Below are 23,961 nucleotides of genomic sequence, written 5' to 3'. Positions count from 1 at the left end.
TTCCCAGGCCTGGGGAGTGGGTCCCAGGGCCAGGCTCCCCCCGAAAACCCCCTGAGCTCTCCCAGGCACTGCATGCAGGCTTACTCCAGGGGAGCTTGAGAGGTGCTGGGGAGACAGGATTTTTGTCACCAACTGCACCAAGGCAGGCCTGACATTCCGCACCTAGTCTGTCTTCCTTTCTATCCCTGAGGACCCCTAAAGCCTCAGAGACTGGAGGAAGAAGTCCCAGCTCCCCTGACCACACACATTACAGTCTCCAAGGTCACGCACACTCCAGGGTCGCACACACTTGACTCAGGTAAAGCCTGGTACTCCTTCCCCTGACCCATGTCTCCCCTCAAATGCCACCTTAGGGGTGTGAGGGGAACAGGGATGGAGTCGAAATTCAGGAGAGCTCTCTGCAGGAAGAGGCATTTGAGTCAGGTGCTGGAAGGAGAAGGTATTCTCCAAGGTCTAAGAAGAATCTGAAGTAGGGGTAGCAATGGCATAAATTGCCCCAACAGTGCCCCCCCCCACCAACTCCAGCCCACCCTCAGCAGGTGGACTCTCCTGGCCTGTAGGACACTTAGGACCCCAAGCTCCTACCCCCTCCATAAGCATCCCTAGAAATTCCCGAGGAGGGCCTGGTCCAGGCTCAGCTGTCCACAGAGCAACAAGCAGCGTGTCTAGCCTGGAAGGCCAGAAGCTGTCCCCCCAGCCTCAGAGGCAGGCGCCCACCCCCATGTCCAGGTTGGCATCACTGGGTTAGCTTGGACCAGGCTTCCATTTCTGTGGTTTTGGTGGGCAGCTGCTTGCAGCCAGCAGCCCTCCCCTTCCCACCCCTCAGCCTCTGCCCTCACTCCAGACCCTCAGGTCAGAGCTTCTGGCGGCTGGGAAGAAAAACAAATCTGGGGCCTCAGCCTCCTGCCCCTGCCCGGAGGGACACCAGCATTCATGTCAGAATGCCACAGACCCCCCTGCCCTGAGAATTGGGAACTACCTTGTGCGGCTTCCCTCACTCCTCAGGAAACTGAGGCCAGAGAAGGAAATGGCTTGCTTGAGGCTGCAGAGTCAGGACAAGAATCCGGACTCTCAGGGGATCTGTCATTCCTTCCTGATACCTCTGGAGAGGCCACTTGGAGCCCAGCCCCACACCCAGCCCTGACGCCAAGGGAACCCTTCTTCTGTCCTTATGGAGGCCCCCAGAGTGGAAAGAGAAGCAAACCGAACCTACACTGGCCATTCGGGAGGAGTCAGAAAGCAGCGAGAGGCCCTGCAGGCTGTGACCGCCGTGCTCAAGTCCCCAGAGGCTGCAGGCTCCAGGATCCGGCCCAGTCCCCCACTCAGAGCTTTGGGCTGCTGGCAGGGGCTGTGGCCAAGTGAGCTACTGTCACAAGGACTGGGCTGTTCCGAGGAAGTGCCTGACTCTCCAGGGGCTGCTCACGATGCCTCCCAGCCCTGCACCCCTTCCCCCAGCCCGCGCCCTCCTCCTTCACCCCCACCCCTGCCACCTCCTCAAGGGCATGGGTCTGACTCAGTGCTCTGAGCTGGGACAGTCAGTCTCAGGATGTGTTTAGGAAATCAATGAACCAATCATCCTGTAACTTAATCAGTCGTGTGGGTCTGCCACCCAAGACCCAGCATCAGCATCACCCCCAGGGGACCTACCCTAGTTGTCCCCCACTCCTCTTACCTCCATCTCCCCTCATCCTGTCCAACCTCTGTCATCCGAATGCTGCCTGTGGCCCTGCCCTTTGTGAAATCTCTATTTATCAAGTCTACTTGGCACACACTGCACCAAGGGTATCATAGCGTTATCTTCCTGACCACAACACAGATCTCGGGAGGCAAAGATGGGGACAGGAGGCCCAAACAGGGAAAGAGACTGCCCAAAGCCACTCAATGGGTAAAGGGCAGAGTTTGGGATCTGAATGCAGGTCAACCTGTCCCCAAAGCCATATACCTACATCAGCCATTTAGTAGACAGCCCAGGAACCATTTTCTATTTTGGAACATCCAAACACGATTTCAAAAAATAACTCTTGAAAATGATTACTCAAATTATCTCCACCTCAAATCAAAGCTGTATTTTGGGCTATAATTCAGTTACTGTGGATTCACAGAGGCTAGCCTGGGGCCCAGGCTGGGTCAGAGGAGTGCGGCTCTGGGGAACCCATGAACAGCCAGTGATCACGGCCCAGCCATGTGGCACCCAGGATAACCCGTCCTGGATTAGGGGTGCCAGGTGGGGAGCGGGCACAGTCTCTTCCTCTGGGAGGCTCGCTTGAGCCAGATGTGGGACCCAGCCCTCGCTATCCGTGGTGTGTGGCCATCGGCTGCAGGCGGCATCCCAGAACTCCAGGAGGAGGCTCTTGGGAGGAAACATATTCCTGCCTCTGCCTCGAGGCAGTGTGGCCAAGGACTGGGTGCCCTGTTCTGTCAAGGACAGCCTACTGGCTTCATTCTCTGGTGGGTGTTGGTGTGAGCCACGGCCCAGGCCTGTGAGCTCGCCAGGGCCCTCCACACCCCCACGGGTTGAGTGGAGAAGCACCCTCTGTAACTACCGCCACTTCCCCCTTTTCATGCCCATAACACTCTTGGTGGCTGCAGGGGCGAGACCACAGACACCAGGGCCTGAAGCAAGCCACTTTACTTCTCAGGACCTGGTTTCCTCACTGGGAAAGTGGGGGCAGGAGGCTAACCCCTTTTCGGGCCCTGACAGCCCGCCCCTCTAGGGCACAGTCCTGTTAGTGTAGGCCACAGGTCAGAGAGGGTACTCGGGCCTGTTTGAGAGGCTGGGAAGGGTCTGACTGACTAGATGTGGGTTCACACCTCCCGTGCCCTGGCCCTTCTCAGCCTGTTTCCTTCCCTGTGAAAATGGGCCTAATAGTTCTCACCACCTAGAGGTGACCTGAGAAGCAAGTGAAATCGTGCGCATAGGTGAGAACAGTGGACTCAAGATCAGGGCTCACCACAAGGCAGATACTGGGCTAGGGGTGATGACTACCATTTTATGGATGAGGAAAAGGTAACCCAGAGAGGTTACCCAATCTGCCCAGGGACCTGCCGGGTGCAGCTGGGATATAACCCAGATATCCCAAGCCACGATCTTGGCTGTTAACTTCCCATTACTTTGCCTCTCTGCAAAGCCCCACACTCAGGGCCTGTCACCCAGGGGCAGTTCAGCAAGCAGCAGCTCCCCGAGCCCTCCCCGCCTGCCTGCCACCTCCCCCACCAGAAACACCTTCCCTCAGCTGGGGCCAGGCTGGAAGAAATGAGTCACCTCGTCACCTCCCCTCTCGCCCTACACACCTTCCTCCACCAGAGATTCCGTTTAAAGGGGAGCAGAGCCTTTTTCAAACGCTCCCTTGCCTGGCACTCCAGAATACAGCATCTATCAGAGGACAGCTAAGCCTCCAACCTTGGAGGGGGACGCCTGGGTTTTGGTCCGAGTTCCTATCTGCTATGTCCAAGAACTGGCACCAAAATCTTCCCTGGGAACCAAGTGAAGACGTGGAAGGTAGCCAGGAAGAGCTGCCTGGTAATTCTGTCCATGAGAACAGCCTGACAGGGAGAGAGGAGCCCCTAGGAGAAGCTGAGTGGAGCAGACTATTGGGTGCAACGGGAGAGGTTGGAAGTGGAAGGCTGTGGGGAACGGAGTGGTCAGGGACTCCAGGGGGGCAGGGTCGCCAAAAAACCTGCCCAGGTGCCAGGGAGAGAAAGGGCTGACCTGTGTGCATTCGCTGTCACCAGTTACAACAGTACCAGGGCAATGAGATGTTTCTCCCCTTTACAGTCACGGCCTGTGCCCCACCCCGCCCCCATGGAGACCCCAGAGGCAGCTGGCAGTGCATTGTGGGTACCCCATGGCAAGGGAGGAAACTGACCCTGTTCTCTTTTCCCCATCAGAGGCTTCCAGTGAAAGTCGGGGAACTGGGGAGCTTTAAATTGAATGAGAGTGAAATTGTGATACTAGGTTGGACTGGATTGGGTTACACCTGACGATGACTGGGAAAGCTCCAGCATGGGCCACAGGTGGGGAAGCAAGACGTAGCAGCAGCTTTGGAAGGTAGCTGCATGGAGCTGCATGGTGCTGGGGTGCTCTCCTCCCTCACACCAGCAGTGACATCTGCAGCCAGTGTGGCTGACACTGTGGGTTTGCTAGCACCTAGTTTCCTGTTGCATGTCTTCTGTGGACTGAAAACCTGAGGTAGGAAGGGCTGAGCTCCATGGAGGCAGAGGGGGGTCTTTCAGCTTCCCCACGGGATCCCGGCACCTGGTGCCTACACACAGCTCTGCTCACAGACACGCTGAGTGATGGGCTGGAGAAGCGCCTCACTGAGGCCCTCAAGAGGACAAGGCCTTATGACGGCTGCTTCCTGAGGTGCCCCATGGAGGGGACCAGATCATTTGTTGCAGATTCAATGACCCATTACCCAGCACCTTTAAAGAAGCCAGTCACACTGGTCCCCTCTACTTCTTACAACAGTCCTCTGAGACAGGAATTATCATCCCCATTGTATAGATACGGAAACAGAGGCACACGGATGCTAAGTCAATGGGTAGCAACCAGGCTCCTTCCACTGCCCTACAGTCAGTACCCCACAATGGGACTCCTCTCCACCATTACTGGTTGGCAAAATGAGGCAGGCAAAGGACCAAACACTCAGGTACAACTTGATGGATGGATGGATGGATGAATGGATGGATGGAAAGATGGATGGATGGGTGGGTGGATGGATGGGTGGATGGGTAGATGGGTGGGCGGATGGATGGGTGGATGGGTAGATGGGTGGGTGGGTGGATGGGTGGATGGGTGGATAGGTGGGTGGGTGGATGGGTGGACTGGTGGACAGGTGGACAGATGGAGGGATGGGTGAGTGGGTGGATGCATGGATGGGTAGATGGGTGGGTGGGTGGATGGATGGATGGATGGATGGATGGCCAGAGCCCTCAGTAAACAAGGCGGTTGCTTACCCAGAGTATTTGGGAGGAGGTGATAGGGAGGGAAGGGAGAGTTCCAAGCCAAAGCTGTGAGGGAATGGCCTAGGAAAAGTCTCACCTGGAGATCTCTGTGGGGCCATCAGGAGTAGAGGGAGCACTAGTGGCTGGCATTTCCCAGCCCAAGCCAGGACTCATGGGGGCAGAGACAGGGAGGCCAACTCCAGGACAATGCAAGGAAAGGCTTCCCAGGAACCTGAATGGCTGCAGGTATGGAAAGAGGGTGGGGGGCTTTGACAGGTGAGGAGCGCCCATCACTACAGTCTGTAAGCAGGTCTGGTTCCACAGAGAGGACTCAAGCCTCAGATGGCCTGTTAAACTAGGGACTTGGTGTCTAGGGGTCCCCTGACTCAAGTACTGCTGTGATCCATGTATAAGCAAATAAATACGAGATGAGGATGACTTACAGCTGTCTGAGATGACCCCGGGTAAGTGTTGAACAGAGAGGGCCAAGAAGGCAAAGACAGACTTTTAGTTTTTAGAGAACAAATGTGCATTAATGTTGTCAGATGAGCGACTCTTTGTTCACCTGGGCTGACAGGACCTTGAGGTTAGAAATGAGTTTCCAGAGTGCAACAGTTCTCCTCCGAGTCCCAGTCTGATGGCCTCTGCCGGGCCTTACAGGGCCCCTCACCTGAGCAGCCCAGCTGGCCGAGTCCCGGAGATGCCTGGGCTGGGCTCCACTGTGCTGGGAGGCCCACAGGCCCGTGGCTGACAGGGACCCCATCAGAGCCCTGTGAGCTTCCAGGGACTCCCAGGGGTCCCACTGAAGGGACAACACAGGCACTGGACAAGGACACACTGCGCATGAGTGTGGTACCTGCCCTCAGCAATACTGACCACGAGGCAGCTACTGTCTGTCATGAAGATGAGGAAGGTGAAGACAAGAGAGGCGACTCTCTCTAATGTTGTGGGGCGTCTGGCTTTTGACCAAGGTCTGTCTGGCTTGAAAGCTTTGTTCTTTTAAATAGGCCTTCTCAATGATGAGGCAGGAAAGCACCCCACTGCCTGAGTTCCCCTGCCTGCTTCCCCTCCTTCACTCTCATGGAGCCAGCCCAGTCCCCACTTCTTTCTCCTGTGTCATGAAACCAAAACATGCAGAAAAGAGAGAGAGGGCTGGACGTGGTGGCTCACACCTGAAATCCCAGCACTTTGGGAGGCTAAGGGGGGTGGATCACTTGAGCTCAGGAGTTTGAGGCCAGCCTGGCCAACATGGTGAAACCCTGTCTCTACTAAAAATACAAAATTAGCTGGGCGTAGTGGCGGGCACATGTAATCCCCGCTACTCGGAGGCTGAGGCAGGAGAATCGCTTGAACCTGGGAGGCAGAGGCTGCAGTGAGCCGAGACTGAGCCATTGCACTCCAGCCTGGGTGACAGAGTAAGACCCTGTCTCAAAAGAAAAAGAAAAGAGAAGAACAGTGAGAGAGGGGGCAAGGAGCAAACACAAGGCGGCCAGAGGTAGATGGAGACACGCCCCTCAGGCTCAGCTGCCTGGAAGTCCAGTGCTAGTGCTGTTCCCGTGCAACCTGCTTCAAGGCAGCAGAGACAGGTGCAGGGAGATGGAGCAGGTGTCTGTAAGGTGGCCTGAGGCCAGACTGAGGAGAGCCAAGTCACACACAGCAAAGGGCAGGACCTTCCCAGGAGGTCATAGGAACCAGGACCAGGTTCCGGGTTCAGGGGAAGGGATTGAGTGTGCGGTGCCTGGTGGGGCTCTCACGCGTGATCCCCTCCAGTCCTCAGGGAACCCCATCAAGTTAGTATTGTGCTGTTACTGTCCCATCTTACAGGCAGACAAGGAAGTGAGGATAACAGTGACTTGTCCAGGTCACACAGCTCTGTACCGCCCCTGCCAAGCTGATTTGGCAGTTGGAGGCTCACTAGGATCCAGCAGTGGGCGAGGAAGGAGGCCGACAGTGAGGGCAAATGAGGAAGGGAGGCTGTGGGCCCTTGGGGGTGACTGATGCAGGGGAGGATGGAGCTGAGCCTCCCCAGACCCCAAGCCCTGGAGGAGGCACTGACCCTGTAGCCAGCCAGGAGGGGTCCAGGCGTCTTCACAGGAAGAGCAGGGCTCCTTGCCGAATGGACTCCCACCTGTGAGTGACCAGCCAGGGGCACCAGTGGTCCAGGCACTGTCGTTGCACATCCCCGTCCCCAGGCTTCACCCTCCCACACCACCTACGCCTGCCAGGGATGTCCCAGGGGAGGACAGGCCTACAGCGAGTCCAGGCAGTGGGGTGTGACAGGGCTCAGGCACTGGGTTCTGGTTCTGGCCAGTTCCACACAGTCTGCATGAGTCACAAACCTCCTGAGCCCAGATTCCTCCTCTGTGAGATCAGGATGAGAGCATCACCCACTTCCAGGGGCTCTGAGGACTAAATGGACAACACCTGCAGGAGCCTCATGCAGGGCACTTGACGCTCACTGGGCTCCTGGAAGGGCAGCCGAGGGGATTCATGCATGTTAACTGAGAGGAGCCCAGGGAAGGGGCGTTTACAAGAACTGGGTTTGATCCTAGCTGGGACACTTCTCTAGACTAGTGGCTCCCACTCTCTGGCCTCAATTTTTTCATCTGTAAATTGGGGAGAATACGTGGACTCCTAAGCCCTTATAGGGCTGATATGAGGTGCCTGCTTTGCGGCTGTGATTTGCTGTAGGTGTGAGGGCTGGTAGGCTCCCCTGGGCTTGGGACTTGCTCAAGAGACAGAGATGGGCCCCTAGAGCTTCAGGGGAGCTCCACTCCTATGCCCGTGCCCTTCCCTGAAGGCAGGGACAGACCCCTGCAGCCTCTGGAGGCCCTTTGGCTCTCTCTGCCATCCTCAGCAGGTTCAGGGCCTCGGAGCTGAGCCTGAGGCCTTCCGCGCCTGGGGGGCTAGTTGGACTCCACACCTGCAGGGGATGGCACGTGGGGCTCCTTATCCTTGCTTGGCCATTAACCTGCACCTCTCCACTCTCAATCCTCTAACCACCAAAGTTAGTTTACTACTACAATATTTACAAACAAGGAACCAAGGCTCAGAGAGTTGAGGGGCTCCCCAGGGCCACCCATGAGTGTAGTAGGATCGAAGCGGGCCACTGGGCTCCAAGGTCAGAGTGAGAGACAAAGATGGCGCCTGCCAAGTAAAGGCTTCTATGTTGGAGTCTGGGAAATCGCTCTGCTCTGCCCAACACAGCCAGTGTACATGTTGCACACAGCCACATGGTGGAGAAACACGACTCTAAGTAGAGTCAGATGCTCCCCCTACCCCAGGCCTGGGGCCTGGTGCTCTCTGGGACCACTCACTATTTAACGTTTTACTCTCAGCCTACACCGAGGTAGGACTCAGATCAAGAATGCCGGGCGCAGTGGCTCACGCCTGTAATCCCAGCACTTTGGAAAGCCGAGGCGGGTGGATTACCTGAGGTCAGGAGTTCGAGACAAGCCTGGTCAACATGATGAAACCCCATCTCTACTAAAAATACAAAAATTAGCCGGGTGTGGTGGCGGGCACCTGTAATCCCAGCTACTCGGGAGGCTGAGGCAGGATAATTGCTTGAGCCCGGGAGACGGAGGTTGCAGTGAGCCGACACGCTGCCACTGCACTCCAGCATGGTCAACAGAGTGGGACTCTGTCTCAAAAAACAAACAAAACAAAAAGACTGCCAGACCCTGAGTGCAAGCTCCTTCCCTTGAGGACTGGGAGTTATCTAAGGATGGGGATGAAATTTCTGCAGCTTCATAGCGGCTCCTGCTCTGACCCTAGACCCAGGCTCAGCTGCTGGTCTTCCCTTGGTCCTGGCACCAGCCACACCTGTTTCTTTGGTTTCAGGGTCAGTGAGAATCCTCACAGATATCCCCAAACACCCCACCCACACCCTGTGCTTCCCTGTGCTGTGCAGACCTCACACCTGGCTGCGTTTAGTATTCGCTGCAGCTCCAGGGACACGGATCCAGACTTCTGTGCTGATCTCCCGCCCTCCACCCCCAGCTCTGCTTGCCTGAACCATCCTCAGCTGTTCTGGGTCTTCCTACCACCTGTAGTCTGGGGTCCTGATGCCTAGGAGAGTGGGCTCAGAGCTGGTCCAGGTCAATGGGCAATTGTTCAGGAGGTGACCAAGAAGGGAATCCCTTCTGCTTCAGTGACTGCAGTCCTCAAAGTGTTCTATTGCCAGCTGGGTGCGGTGGCTCACACTTGTAATCCCAGCACTTTGGGAGGCCTAGACGGGCAGATCACGAGGTCAGGAGATCGAGACCATCCTGGCTAACGCAGTGAAACCCCGTCTCTACTAAAAATACAAAAAAATTAGCTGGGCATGGTGGTAGGTGCCTGTAGTCCCAGCTACTCGGGAGGCTGAGGCAGGAGAATGGCGTGAACCCAGGAGGCGGAGCTTGCAGTGAGCTGAGATTGTGCCACTGCACTCCAGCTTGGGCGGCAGAGCGAGAGTCCATCTCAAAAAAAAAAAGTGTTCTATTGCCCAGGCTGGAGTGCAGTGGCGTGATTACAGCTCACTGCAGCCTCGACCTCCTGGGCTCAAGTGATCCTCCCACCTCAGCCCCCCAGGTAGCTGGGACCACAGGTGTGCACCACCACGCCCCAGCTAATTTTTGTATTTTTTGTAGAGATTGGGTTTTGCCATGCTTCCTAGGCTAGTCTTGAACTCCTGGGCTCGAGCAATCCACCTGCCTCAGCTTTCCAGAGTGCTGGAATTACAGGCATGAGCCACTGCACAGGGCCAGAAGTCTGATTTTTATCCAGGCAAGCTGAGGCCGGGACAGACATTAATTCCTTGCAGGGTCTTCTCTTGATCCACTGAGGAAGTTGGTGACCCAGCCTCCAGGCCTTCCCTCCAGACCCTCCTTGAAGAAGAGTGAGAGCAGGTGGGGCCTCAAGGAAGCCAAGATGTCATAGATGGACCTTCTTGGGGAGCTGGAAGGCAGAGCAATCGCAGGGAGGAGCCCACAACCCAGGGGCCCTCTAAAGCAAGTGTCTCCCTACATGTGCCCAGGGTGGGAGTATGATGAGGAGTTTGTCACGGACTCGTGGCCAGTCCAGGCTGGGCAAACTCAGGAGGGTCCAGGCCTCAGTCTCCTCACCTATAAAATGGGAAACAACAAAAACAGCTCTACTCGGGCCCCCAAAGAGCCAAAACAATCTTGAAAAAGAAGAATAAGTTTGGAGGACTCACACTTCTTGATTTCAAAGCTTACTACAAAGCTACAGTAATTGAAGTAGTGTGGTACTGTCATAAGGACAGACATATAACCAATAGAATGGTAATAGTGAGCTCAGAAATAAGCCCTAACATATATGGTCAATTGATTGTTGACAAGGGTGCCAAGACCATTCTATGAGAAAAGGACAGACTTCAACAAATGGCGCTGGGAAAACTGGATATCCACATGCAAAAGAATTAAGCTGGACCCTTACTTTATACCATATGCAAAAATTAACTCAAGATGAATTGAACACCTAGATGTAAGACCTAAAGCTACAAAATTTTAAAAGGAAAACGTAGGGAAAACTTCATGATATTTAATTTGGCAATTATTTCTCTGATATGATATTAAAATCATAGGCAACAAAACAAAGAGTAGACACATTGAATTCATCAAAATGAAAAACTTTTGTATATCAAAAGAGTGAAAAGACACTCCAGAGTGGGAGAAAATATTTACAAATCATATATCTGATAAAGGATGAGTATCTAGAATATATAAAGAACTCCTACAACTCAACAATAAAAAGACAACCAATTCAAAAGTGGGCAAAGGTCTTAAATAGACTTTCTCCAAAGAAGGTACACAAATGGCCAATAAACACATGAAACGATGCTCAACATCATTAATTATTAGAGAAATGCAAATCAAAACTACGATGAGATATTACTTCATGCCTCCTAAGGTGGCTATGATTTAAAAAAAAACAGAAATTAACAAGAGTTGGCAAAGATATGGAGCAATTGGATCCCTTTTGCATTGCTGATGGGAATGTAAAACTGTTTGGCAGTTACTCAAAAAGTTAAACATAGGATTACCATATGATCCAGCAATTCCACTCCTAGGTATAATCTAAAAGAATTGAAAGCAGGGTTTCAAACAGGTACTTGTACACCAATGTTCATGGCAGCATTATTCACAGTAGCTCAAAGAAACAGCCCAGTGGTCATCAATGGATCAATGGATATACAAAATAAAGCATATATGTAGAATGGAATAGTATTTTGTCATAAAGAGGAAGAAAATTTTTACATATGCTATGACATGGATGAGCCTTGAAGACATGGTGCTAACTGAAATAAGCCAGACACAAAAGGACAAATATTATCTGATTCTACTTACAGGAGATGCCTAGAATAGGCAAATCCATAGGGCTAGAAAGTAAAATCGAGGTAGAACAAGGTATGCGGTGAAGGGGTGGGGAGTTATTGTTTGATGGGTACAATTTCTGTTCAGGATGATGAAGCAGTTCAGGAAATAGTGAATGTTCTTAATGCCTCTGAATCATATACTTAAAAATGTTAAAATGGTCAATTTTATGTTACATATAATTACCACCTCCCCCAAAACTTCTAACTTCTGCTCACTCAGGTGAGTCAAATGAGGTCAGGAAAATGGTAAAAACCAGATGTATACCTATTGTCAGCAATGGTAATTTTTGTTTTGTTTTGTTTTGATATTGAGTGTTCACTCTTGTTGCCCAGGCTGGAGTGCAGTGGCACAATCTTGGCTCACTGCAACCTCTGCCTCCCAGGTTCAAGCAATTCTCCTGCCTCTGCCTCTCAAGTAACTGGGATTACAGGCATGTACCACCACACCTGGCTACTTTTTTTGTATTTTTAGTAGAGACAGGGTTTCACCATGTTGGCCAGGCTGGTCTTGAACTCTCGACCTCAGGTGATCCGCCCACCTTGGCCTCCCAAACTGCTGGGATTATAGGCATGAGCCACCATGCTTGGCCAGCAATGGTAATTAATTACCACAATTATCTATGTTGATGCCTCTCAACCTAAAGTTCCACATGGAGGCACTGGTGAACTTTGAAAAATACTGATGTCCAGGTCCTACCCTCAGAAATCGGGGTGTAATTGACCTGGGGTGTGGCCTGGGCATTGGGATTTTTTAGAATGACAGTCCTACAAGATCTGGCTCTCTGCTTTTCTTTTCTTTCTTTGTTTTTTTTGTTTGTTTGTTTGTTTGTTTTGAGACAGTCTTGCTCTGTTGCCCAGGCTGGAGTGCAGTGGTGCGATCATACAGTCACTACAGTTTCCAACTCCTGGGCTCAAGTGACCCTTCCACTCCAGCTTCCCAAGTAGCTGAGACTACAGGTGTGCACCACCAGGTACAGCTAATTTTTGTACTTTTAAGAAGTGGTTTCACCATGTTGCCCAGACTGGTCTTGAACTCCTAGGTTCAAGTGATCTTCCCACCTCAGCCTCCCAAAGTGCTGGGATTACAGGTGTGAGCCACCACGCCTGGCCGCTGTTCTATTTCTTACCTTATCTCCAACTACTCTCCATCTTGGTCACTCTCTCTAGCCACGCAGGCATGCTCTTGCCTCAGCCCATCACCCCCTCACTTCCTCCCCAGTGTGGCTGTTTCCCGTTCCTGTTTCCACAGCTGGGAAGCCCTGAGTTCCATCTGGCCACCGCATCCCCACACTGGCTGCTGGTCTCCAGGGCTCCAGCTGGCACTTCCTGTTGCCCAATGGTGGGTGGCCTGTCAACACCAGTGGAAGGAGCTGTCGCTCTCCTGCCTGTTCCATCACCCATTGCTCAGTGTGCCAGGCCTCAGCAAACCACCACACCCTCCCATTAACTGCAAAGGGCTCTCTGACCCAGACCTGGGAAGGTGGCATCCAGGCCCAGCCCAGTCGGATCCATCTGTGTGGCATCCCCCAGGCCCACATTCCTTCCAAGAGGCTCAGTTTCCTCTCTGTAAAACAGGAATAAGAATACTGACCTCACAGGACTATTGTTGGAATTAAGTGAGATAACATAGATCATCTTGTTACTTGAAACCAAAGGAATGATTCTCTAATGGTGGAGTATAACATGCAATGGTGAACATGATTGGAGGAGGCATTCTGAAACAGCAAGATCTATGTATAAGGCTCACCCTATGGGTGCATATCCAATTATAAATCTGGGTCCCCTGGGACCTGTTCCTGGTCTGCTACTCCACTATGGTGAGCAGGAGGAGGTGGTCCCTTAGCACTGCCCTGAGCCGCCCCAACCTCAAAGCCCTTAAGTGATGATGACCCTGACATCCTGCAGATGAGGAAACTGAGGTTCAGAAAGGGAAAATGATTCTTCAAGGCCACCTAGCAAGTGTGGGTGAGGGTTGGGTGAGGCTTCAAAGAAGCCCGCTTCCTTCTTCTTTTTTTTTTTTTTTTTTTTTGAGACGGAGTTTCGTTCTTGTTGCCCAGGCTGGAGTGCAATTGTGAAACCTCAGCTCACTGCAACCTCCACCTCCTGGGTTCAAGCAATTCTCCTGCCTCAGCCTCCTGAGTAGCTGGGATTACAGGCATGTGCCACCATGCCCCGCTAATTTTTTTGTATTTTTAGTAGAGACAGGGTTTCACCATGGTGGCCAGGCTGGTCTCGAACCCCTGACCTCAGGTGATCCACCCACCTCGGCCTCCCAAGAAGCCCATTTCCTTCTAAGCCTGGAGGATGGGGCATGACTGAGTCTGTGAGGGAGGACCCTTCCAGAGCCAACCCAGAGGAGAGTCCTGGTGTGGGCATCCCAGGGCCCAGGGCATCATGCTCTCTAGCTGGAAGCAGAGGCAGTCTTGGTTTCCACCCAAAGTTCCCTCCATCGTGTGGTTTGCAGCGTCAGCCAAGCTCTGGATGAGGAGGAAGGGCATCCCGCTCACAGCCCGCAGCCTCTGTCCTCTTTTGCATGAGAGGAAACAGCCACCACCAGAGAGGGTGCAGAGAGGCAGAAGAAAGTATCTCTGCCACCACTTAGGGCAGAGACCTTTCACAATCCAGCTCGTGCCTTCCCTTCCTACCAGTCACCTTGCACAATGCTCTGGGCCAGAAAACTGTCTTCCAAACCCCCTTCCACACCTTTGCCCATGCCGTACCTCCCACCTTGAGTGCCGTTTGTCCTCCTGACATGTCTCAAATCCTCACCCACCCTTCAAAGCCCAAAGCAAGGCCCTCCTTCTCCATCCCAGGGGCTGCCCTAGTTCTGTGTAGATGTCAGGAGCAGCCAGGAAAAGCACATGGGTTTCAGGGGACTGGAGCACAAAGTGGGTCATCAAGAAGCAGATCTTGTTTTTTATCAAGAATAAAATTGAATTCAGAACACCAAATCGACCCAGAACCCTGCAGCCAGCAAATCCTGGCAGTGACCATCTGCAGGCATTGCAAAAGCAAAGCAAGCATGACCACAAACCTCTGCAATCTTCTAACACCTGAGCAGCCGGCCATGTCCTGTGGAATGGGCACAGATGAACGAAGTTCTTGGTCCCCAGAGGCCCACGTACCACAAAATATGCACCGAGCATGTGGAAAAGGGCATGCTAGCAAACCACAAATTTGGCCTAGAAACACCAACTCAGTCTTGAAAGCAGGAATTGCTTAGTTTTCTTTTTAAATATTTTCTTTTTAATGACAAAGGTACTCTGTATTGACTTGCAGAAAATTAGATGGGGGATGGAGAGAATCCTACTTCCAAATCTTAGACACCAGTGTTAACATGTAGGGAAGCATCCTTTCATCCTACACAAATTAAAGTAGAAGCAAGAACAAACTCTCTAGAATTCAGGGGCAGAGGGCAATAGAGTTCGACAGACCTAGGTGGGAGTCCCTGCTCTACCCTGCACAGGTGACCCTCGTCTGGTCCTAGACCTGCCATGCCTTAGGTCCCATCACAGAGTCAGGAAGACACTGACGATGCGTTTGGGGGCATGTGGACTGAATGGCAGCATGCCTGGCATGGAACAGGCACTCAGCAAATGGCAGCATTGCTGCTCCTCAGGGGATGATGTAAGTAGCTGGGATTCAGGGAAAAATTCTTCATGGGACTTGAAATAAATGTCCTCTTTTTCATTTTTAATTGTTTGATTTAATTTTTGAATAATTAATACATTCATATGGTTCAAAAATCAAACAGTATAAAAACATCAATCCTGAAAACGTTCACAGCCGCTCAGCCTCATCCCTCATCCATCTCCTTTCTCTCATTCTCCCAACAGGCAACCACTTTAATTAGCTCCCTGTGCATCCGTCCACAGATTTTTGTTGTTAATACAACAAGCCTGTGCCAGTATAAATGCTTATTTCCCCACTTTTCACAATGGGTTGCTGACCAGGTGCACTGCTAGGCTCTCTGCTTTTTACAGGGAACACCAGGTCTTAAAGAGCTTTCCCAATCAGGAAACGGAGAGCCTCCGTCCTCACTGCATCTGACAGATGCAGCCAGGCAGGTGCTGGGAAGGTACTTGGTGGCAGCAAAGGCAGGATGGCCAGGGCCTCTCTCTCCCACCTCCTTCACTGTCTGCAAGCTCTGAGTGCACCAGGGCCACTCCTCAGCCACTGGCCTCCTTGGCCCTCAAAGCCACAGCAGTTTGCTGGGCTGCAAGGCCTTCCACAAAGTCAGTGCAGGCTCTGGTTTCCAGCAGGGCCCCGTCCACAGGCCCTGACCCTTCCAGGCCATTCTGGGGTCCCTCCTTCCTGTGTGAAAAAGCTCCTGCCCAACCAGAGGACTATGGGGGATCCCAAAGTGACTGCTAGTGCCCATGGCTAGAGAACTGGCCCCACTCTTTCACCCAGAAATGCCTCCTTGCCTGGAAAATAGCCATTAGCCTCCTCTGCCCAAAGAAATAATCCCCAAGTGAAAAACCTTTATAGTCAAAGATCTACCCATGGTGTCACTGTCCAGAATAATAAATAATTGGCAGTAACCTAAATGTTCAGCAATGGAGGACTGGGCAAAAAAAATCACAGCATGGTCACGAAATTCACAAGCTAGAGAACTGTGCAGCCATGAACAGTGGTGTTGCTGAAAATAAGGAACCCATGTCCACACCCACAAGTGTTCCTGACGGAGTGAGTTACGCTAAAAAAAGGGGAGGGTGGCAAAGTGTGAACAAACCTAGCGCTACTGAACCATACACCAAAAAAATGGTTAAGATGGTACATTTTATGTGTATTTCACTACAATTTAAAATAAAATTTAAAATACTAGAAAAAAAAGGAGGGAGGGCCGTGCATGGTGGCTCACGCCTGTAATCCCAGCACTCTGGAAGCCAAGGCAAGAGGATTGCTTGAGCCCAAGAGTTTGAGACCAGACTGGGCAACACAGGGAGACCTCATCTCTGCAAAAATAAAAAATTTGTAAAAGAAAGGGAAAATACAAAATTATGTACACAATATGCTTGCACCTATGTAAGGCAATCTTATGCAAACACAGCATAATATTAGCAGTTGTGTGATGAGACTAAAGGTGCTTTTTCTTTTCCTATTTTTCTCCATTTCCCCACTTTCCTTTTAGGATCTTATATTAGTTGATTTTGTTTCTTTAGAAAGTGTGTGTGTGTATGTGTGTGTGTGTGTGTATATATATATATATATCTCTTTAAATGCCCAGGATGGAACAGGTGCCCAGCAAATGTCAGGCTCTCCTGATGCCCCTGGGCCATGGTAGACAGGTCTGGGGGTAGGGACAGGCAGCTTTATGACAGATCAAAGTAGGGCCCCTCAGTCCCCTTCTCTGTAGCCTCATAAATGGGCACCTCAGTGTCTCAGAACTGGGAAGGGAAAAGGCACCAGTGGCTGAGTGCCACATAGGGAAGGGGCAGACCAGCCCAGCTGGTCCCACTGTGTGAAGCTGGTGAGTCACTGCCCCACTCAGCAGCGGTGCTGTCACCTGTTAAATGGGCTTGGGGAGGCTCAGTTCCTCCCAGTGTGGCACAGGGGTTTCTAGATAGAGCCAGAGCCCAGCCTCAAAGGAGAGATAGATACACCCACATGTCAAGGGGAAAGTTCAGGCCTATTGTCCCCATACCCCCTTGGTGGTTCCCACGCAAAGGGTGGGTGACGGTCACTGTAGTGCATGTGGCCCAGCCTCCCCAGTTCCTTACTTTTCCTTTTAACTACCCTAAAAGGAATAGGATGTGGATCTCAATAGAATCTTGTCCAGAACTAGATTTTCCCTCTTAAAACAATATCTAATGACATCTTTGCAAAGGCCATTGGATAGACATACAGGTTGCGGGGGATGGGGGACCTAGGAGAGGAAGGCACAGTTGAGATACTGCTCCTCTCAGAGCACTCCTTGCCTGACCCAGTTATTCCTCCAGCCCTGGCACTGGACTGTGGCTTCCTTCAGGTCAAGACAGTTTCATTCATCTGATTAGATGTTGCAGGGTGAAGAAGCTCAGAGGTCCAGCGTGGACCACCTAGTAGACAGCCCTACTCACCAAATATTTGCAGAATATAACAAAAGTGAAACGAAGTGCTGGGCGCAGCGGCTCACGCCTGTAATCCCAACACTTTGGAAAGCTGAGGCGGGTGGATCATCTGAGGTCAGGAGTTCGAGACCAGCCAGGCCAACATGGTGAAATCTCATCTGTACTAAAAATACAAAAATTAGACAGACGTGGCGGCGCACGTCTGTAATCCCAGCTACTCGGGAGGCTGAGACAGGAGAATCACCTGACCCCAGGAGGCGGAGGTTGCAGTGAGCCGAGATTGTGCCACTGCCCTCCAGCCTGGGCAACAGAGTAAGATTCTTTCTAAAAAAAAAAAAAAAAAAAAGTGAAATGAAGTAAAAAATGGGTTCAGGAAGGGAGATGGACCATGGAGACATTCACTGTCCGTTCATTTATTCTATGAACACGTCCTCAGCCAGTACCCCACTTGTCAGCCCTGTGCAGAGAATACAGACAGACGTTTCTTGCAATAATTTGGCCACCTGCTGGGAGTGGAGCCACGACAAACTGGGGGCAGGGGGAGGACCCTTCCTTCTCTGGGCTTCCCAGCGCCTTAGACTCAATGCTAGGCCAGTGCTCTCTCCGCTTGGACAGCTGGTATTCTCAGATTCAACCTTGTCTCACTGACAGGTCCCACTCTGAGGCTCATTTACAAACTTCCTGCCAAGGGGTGATGCTCTTTATCATCTGTGTGTATCAAAGAAATCACATTATCCCTTCCTTCCCTCTGTGGATGGTCCGCCCTGCCTCACTCCTACAGCAGCGTGCATCTGAACACTCGGCTGCAGCTAAAATCAGGCTATAAATAAATACTGTGTGGCCACACTGACAAAACTGCAAAAACAGGCCGACTGAGGGACAGGACTGTGTCTGCTCCCATGCTGAGTGTCCCCACTACTTCTGTGCCACTACAGCTGCTTTTCAGACTGTTTCTGTCTCCTTCCTTGCAATCAGGCTGCTAGCTGCCTGTGAAACGTCCTTTCGTAGTCCAGGTCCATCAGCATTTATCCATCGCCAACTGTATATCAGGTACTGTGCAGACTGCCACTAATTGCTACATCTATAGGCTAAAAGACCCCATGACCAAGCTCATTAAAATTGTGGGTGAAAGTAGAGTTCATAGGACCTGAGTAAAAGCTAGGGGACATCTCCTAGGAGTGTAGTATATGAGTTTTAAGGAAAGCTCTTAGGGAAATCATCTTTGGCTCCTGAGAAACCACTTTTGCTTCCTCCCTTACTGTGAGCTAAAGCCAGAAACAGCAGGGCTGGCTCCCCTCCTCCACCCCGTGTTCTGTATGGGTGAGGTTGCCCAATAACTGAAGGGCTGTGATATCAAACATGATCTTTCCATTTTAGCCAAAGTAGGGTCCCTCCACTCTGTCAGCTCTGTTACCCAGGCTAGAGTACAGTGGCACAATCTCAGCTCACTGTAACCTCCGCCTCTTGGGTTCAAGCTGTTCTCCTGCCTCAGCCTCCCAAGTAGCTGGGATTACAGGAGCATGCCATCACGCCTGGCTAATTTTTGTATTTTTAGTAGAGACAGGGTTTCATCATGTTGGCCAGGCTGGTCTTGAACTCCTGACCTCAAGTGATCCATCCACCTTGGCCTCCCAGAGTGCTGGGATTACAGGCATGAACCACTGCACCCCGCCTAAAAACCAGTCATTTCTAAACAGTGTGCTGGCAGGCTGAAGGGTTTAATGACAGTGCCTTGGGCTTTGGTGGGGGAAGGCCCATACATGGGCCAAGCTGGCTGGGCTGTTCCTAATATAACACCTGTGGCCAGAGTAGTGTGCCTTTTCTGTTTTACAGATTTGTCTACAAATGAAGCTTCAAAATATTGTTCTAGCCACCTTGTCTGATCTTCTTACCCCTCTGGGAGATAAGAGGGGTTACCTCTTATCTTACCCCGAAGCCAAAAGATCCAGTGATATGTCAGATAGACAGAGGGATCCTGCAACAACACAAGTGCTGAAGCCAGCCTGCCAGGGGTTTAATGCCAGCAGTGTGACCTTGCGCAAGTCTCTTAATATCTCCGTGCCTCAATTTCCTCATCTGAATAAGAGAGATAACAGTAGCATGTGTTTGAAGGATTGAATGAGTGAATATGCATACATCTTGAGAACAGCGCCTGGCACATCTTTCGTGCTCAGCAAATGTTAGTCGTTATGCACTGGGATGGGCTGAGCATCAGGAAGAGGTATTAGAATCCAGAGCCCTGGGGCAGGTGATGCCTACAGTGACCTTTCGGGGCATCGGCCCAGACTCAGTGTGAGAGGTTCCCACTGGCTACTTCTCTCCCCTTCCTGCTCTGGCCTTCCCTAGGGAAACTATATGCCCGCCCCAGGCTCAGAGAGCCAGACACAGAGGAGACAAGGCACTTCGAGGCCAGGAAGCCCAGAGGTGCGACGAGCACAGAGTGTGGGCAGGATGCCGCTCAGGAAGCTCCACAGGGGCTGGCTGCTTGCTTCTGCTGCTGCTGCCACACCCTGCTCCCTTACACGCCACCCCTACCTGTGCCCAGATCCTGCCATGGAGGCTGCTCCTTGCCCAGCTCTGCCCTAGGGAAGGCGGGCCCAGGGGCTCTAGGACTGGACAGAGGTCTCAGTGATAAACTAGTCAAGGGGTCCTGGCCTGCCCTGGGCTACAGAGTGGCCTGGGTTTCCAGGCCCTACCCCTTCCCCCAACTTTGCACACCAAGGCAGGGCAGCAAGGTGGTGACTCACATCCCCCATCCCCCAGGGCTCCAGCTGCCAGCCTGGGCCCTGAGCATCCTGGTACCTGGTCCTCCGGATGGGCTGAGGCAGCTCTGTCTCCATTGGCTTCTCTGGGCTGGGCCCACCCTGTCTTTGTAGAGATGGGGAAACTGAGGCCCAGAAAGTCACAAGGTGCCCTCCCCACGTGGGGTCCTTTGCCTACTGTACAGTCAGTGCAGAGGAAGCAGAACACTCACACGCTGGCCACAGGCCCCAAGTGGAGCTGGCCGGAAGGGAAGGAAGGCCTGGCTCCATAGCTCTCATCCTCCTGGCTGCAACCCCAGGAAAAGGCCCGGGGAGGGCAGGGCTGTTGGCTGGGGCTCAGCCGGCTGAGCCGAGGGCCAGAGCGTCCTCTTCGGGGTTGGAGGCAGCACCCCGGGACAGCCACATTCCCCAGCTCCAACCAGAGAGGTCTCAGTTTTTCCCCAGAGCCCTGGGCACAGCCAGAGCTGAGGGGCAGAGGGGTAGTTGAAGGACAGCTGGAAAAGTGCTGAGATGACCAGGGGTCCAAGCTGGGCTGCAGGCTACGTGGCCCGGGCCAAGCCACTTTACCTCTACCACTGGCTGGGCGCCCTTTTTTCATGAGGGAAATGACTTGATTTAAGCCCGTGTTGAATTTAAGAAAGTAAGCAAGCCATTGCCCACCTGGCTGCCTCCTTGAAGGACCCCTAAGGTCTGCAAGGGACAAGGGGCTGGGTGAGGGGAACAGAATTACCATTTGGAGTGAGGCAAGGTGCTGGGGGCTTTAGTGCCTTGGATCCCCTTGCTGATCCAATGCTTTAGTTGGTGTGTTGATTTCTATTTTATCCCCATTATATAGACGGAGAGACTGAGGCTCGGAGACAGAAATGACCTGCCCAGCCTGTAACAGAGCCAAGACCTGAACTCAAGTTTGTCTGGTCTCTAAATCTGTGACCCCTCCTTTGCTGCCCCACACATCCTCCTCAAGCCCCCACCCATGTGTTACCCTCTTCTGAGGAGCTCCTGCTGTGGGGAGAGGTCTCCCAGAGGAGAAAACAGATGGGGCAGCAGAGAGGAGGACCCTCATTCACGGAGTCCACTTGCGTTCCAATCCAGAAGGGGTGGGGGCCTGGGCCACCTCCATGACAATTAAGACCAAGAATCAACCACTATTTTATGAGAAAGCTCCCCTCTCGGAGCCGCATCCCATCACCTGCATGGAGATTTCAGCCTAGCTCTGCCCGCTCCACTTGTTCAGTGCCCCCAACCATCCTCACTCACCCAAAAGGCATCTTTGAACTGCAGCTGGGGCATCATCCTCAGGCGTCTGCCGCGGCAAAGCTCGTTCTCCTGCCACAGGCTGGCCTGATGGAGGGCCAGGTGCCAGCAGCAGCGTCCCAGTCCTGGCAGGGCTGGCCCAGGCCCCCCTTCCTGGCCGGCGCCGTCTGCAACACTCAGAAGGCAGCCACGAGCCAGAGAGGAGCTTCTGAGGGGAGGAAAAAGCTCAACCTGTTTTGTTTGGGGCTAGAATCAGCAGCAAAATGAGGAAGGAGTGGAGCTCAGTGATGGGAGGGCGGGCCCTGGTGTCCAGCCCAGCCCCTCACCGACCCTGTGGTGATGGAGGACACAGTCTGGGACCCAGGGCAGGGAGCAGGGATGCCAGCCCCGGGTGGGAGGCAGTGGCCAGTGGAAGAGGCAGGCTGGAGCTCAGGCCAGGCAGGCAGGCAGGCAGCCCGAGGCCTGCGCAGGAAGGTTTGTGCAACCTCCCCCGGGGCAGGCACAGGGCCCTCACCCACAGGAAGTGGAGTTGCTGTGCTCCCCTGTGCAGCCCCGCCTGCCACCTGCCATCCTGCTCCTGCCTCTGCTTGCCCCCTCCCGAGGTGCGGGCTTACTTTATTCCAGAGGCCATATGCTAAGGGAGCTTGAGGCCCACTGACAGTGTGGCCAGGAGGCGCCCAGGAACCCCAGGTGTGTCACCCGCCAGCCAGTCCAGCACCCTTCCAGGCTGGGCCCAGAGATGCCAGACTCTCCACCCCGCACTAGCAAGCCATTCTGGAGGGGCTTATCCAGGCCTAGGGCATCTGTCATTCATCAAACCCTGGCTGCTCTGGGACCCAAACCAGGTCCCGCCCTCAAGGAGCCCATAGTCTGGGAGCAGACACAGCTGTGCTCTGGGGGGCTGTGAGCACACAGAGGCAAGGTGAGCAGGCAGCAAGTTGAGGGAGAACAGCCTGAGGCCCCAGCACTGCCCCCACCACCACCACCACCACCGCCACCACCGCAAGTCTCCAGATTAGACGCTGTTTGGGGCAGAGAACCCCCTTCTGAAGATGGAGGCTTCCAGCTCAGTGAATGGGAATGGACAGAGAGAGAAACAGGATTATCAAGGCACAGAGTGGGGTGTTTGGAAACCCAGCCTGAGGCCCAGTTTTTGTTTAATTTTGACCCCACCCTTCTGGGGCTGAGGGACCTTAATAGACCCTCCAACTCGCTGAGCCTCAGCTTCCTCATCTGCCACACCCAGTCTTTGGAAAGGAGACGGTGTCGAGAATATTTCTGGAATTTCCAGTTTGGTGGGCAGGTGCTGGGGGCACTGTGTGGTACCACCTTAGGAAGAGCCCTGGACTAGAGCCCCAGCCCCAGCCCTGAGACGCCATGCCCTGCCCACTCAGCAGAAGATGCAGCAGGAAGTCCTGAGCCCAGGGCAGGCTGGCAAAATGGGGTGAGTCAGGGATTGTCCACAAATCACCACCCTCACTGATGTCTGCCTTACAGCTGACGGGGTGATAAGATGAGAGCTGCTGCAGATGAAATAGTTGAGCTCCCAAGTGCCCATTATGCATGCCCAGGGTTTAGAGAGAGGGGGCACACCCAGGCTCCGAAATAGCCACCCAGGAGGAAACACTTTGGGGAGAATTGCAGAGCAATGGGACTGCCCCCAGAAGGCCCTCACCTCCAGAAACCTTGGATTTGAGCTAATCTTTAATCTGTAAGGCGCCCCAGTCAGGTTTTTTGTTACTTGCAGCTGAAGACAATTAATAGTGTAAAAATCCCCTTGAACTTTGTAGGCCATAGAGTGAGCCAGGCTGCACCTCGCCTCCCAATGGCACCACCACCTCTGATAGCACTGGCTCAGCCTCCCTGAGCTCAGTTTCTCCATCCATCAGATGGGATGATGCCTCTAGGTCTGGAGCAGACTACAGACCCTCTGTTAACAGAAGGCTCCTGCCCACTTATTGGCAGAAATTTTCACAGCTGGGCTCCCTGCCCTGCCTCTCTAGGTGTCCTTCCCATCACCTCCCAGAGACTTCCGCTCCGGCCAGGCCTCTTCCCTCTCCCAGGAGGCACCTTTCCCACTCCCACCTGCTCTGTTCCCAGCCTCCCTTCTGGCAAGCCTTCCTTGATCTTCCTTACCTGGGCAAATCTTCCCACCCCTCAAAGCCAACCTCAAGGCTCCCACACATGAGGCCTTCCTTTCCCAACTGCCCTTGTCCAGCCAGGGCAGCCGGGGATGGAGGGCCATGCTGGTGACGGGCTGGAGCAACTGGGGAAGGAAGTAATGTGAGGAACCTCTGGAGAGACTCTGCAATTCTCCACTAGAGAGGCCTTCCTCCTCCCCTCCCTTCCACCCTTACCTGCTGCAGGTCCCCAGGCTGGGCGACCAGACAGCCAATTTGGCTTTGGAGTACTTACCCAGCACCGGGTACATCATTCTGCTTTTCACACGGACCGCCTCAGTTACACTGTCATTATCCCCACTTTACAGAGGGGCAAACTAGTGATTAAAGAGTGTAAGTAACGCACCCAAGTAACAGGCAATAAGCGGAGGGCTGGGCTTTGGTCC

General features: G+C 53.0%; 1 protein-coding gene across 2 annotated transcripts in view; it reads right to left on the bottom strand.

Moving 5' to 3' along the window:
- Positions 1–22,154, bottom strand: part of PSTPIP1 (proline-serine-threonine phosphatase interacting protein 1) — a 42,487-nt gene extending 20,333 nt beyond the window's left edge. Inside the window, exon 1 of one of the 2 annotated variants that reach the window (XM_055363872.2) lies at positions 21,399–22,154. In XM_055363872.2, the coding sequence (XP_055219847.1) occupies positions 21,399–21,434 (36 nt within the window). In that variant the 5' untranslated portion in view covers positions 21,435–22,154. The remainder of the gene's footprint in view (positions 1–21,398) is intronic. The other variant, XM_055363871.2, reaches the window with a different exon arrangement.
- Positions 22,155–23,961: the final 1,807 nt, after the last annotated feature.

This window comes from Gorilla gorilla, chromosome 16 (genome assembly GCF_029281585.2).
Source record: "Gorilla gorilla gorilla isolate KB3781 chromosome 16, NHGRI_mGorGor1-v2.1_pri, whole genome shotgun sequence".
Lineage (NCBI taxonomy): Eukaryota > Metazoa > Chordata > Mammalia > Primates > Hominidae > Gorilla > Gorilla gorilla.
This window is presented reverse-complemented; position numbering and strand designations above follow the sequence as displayed.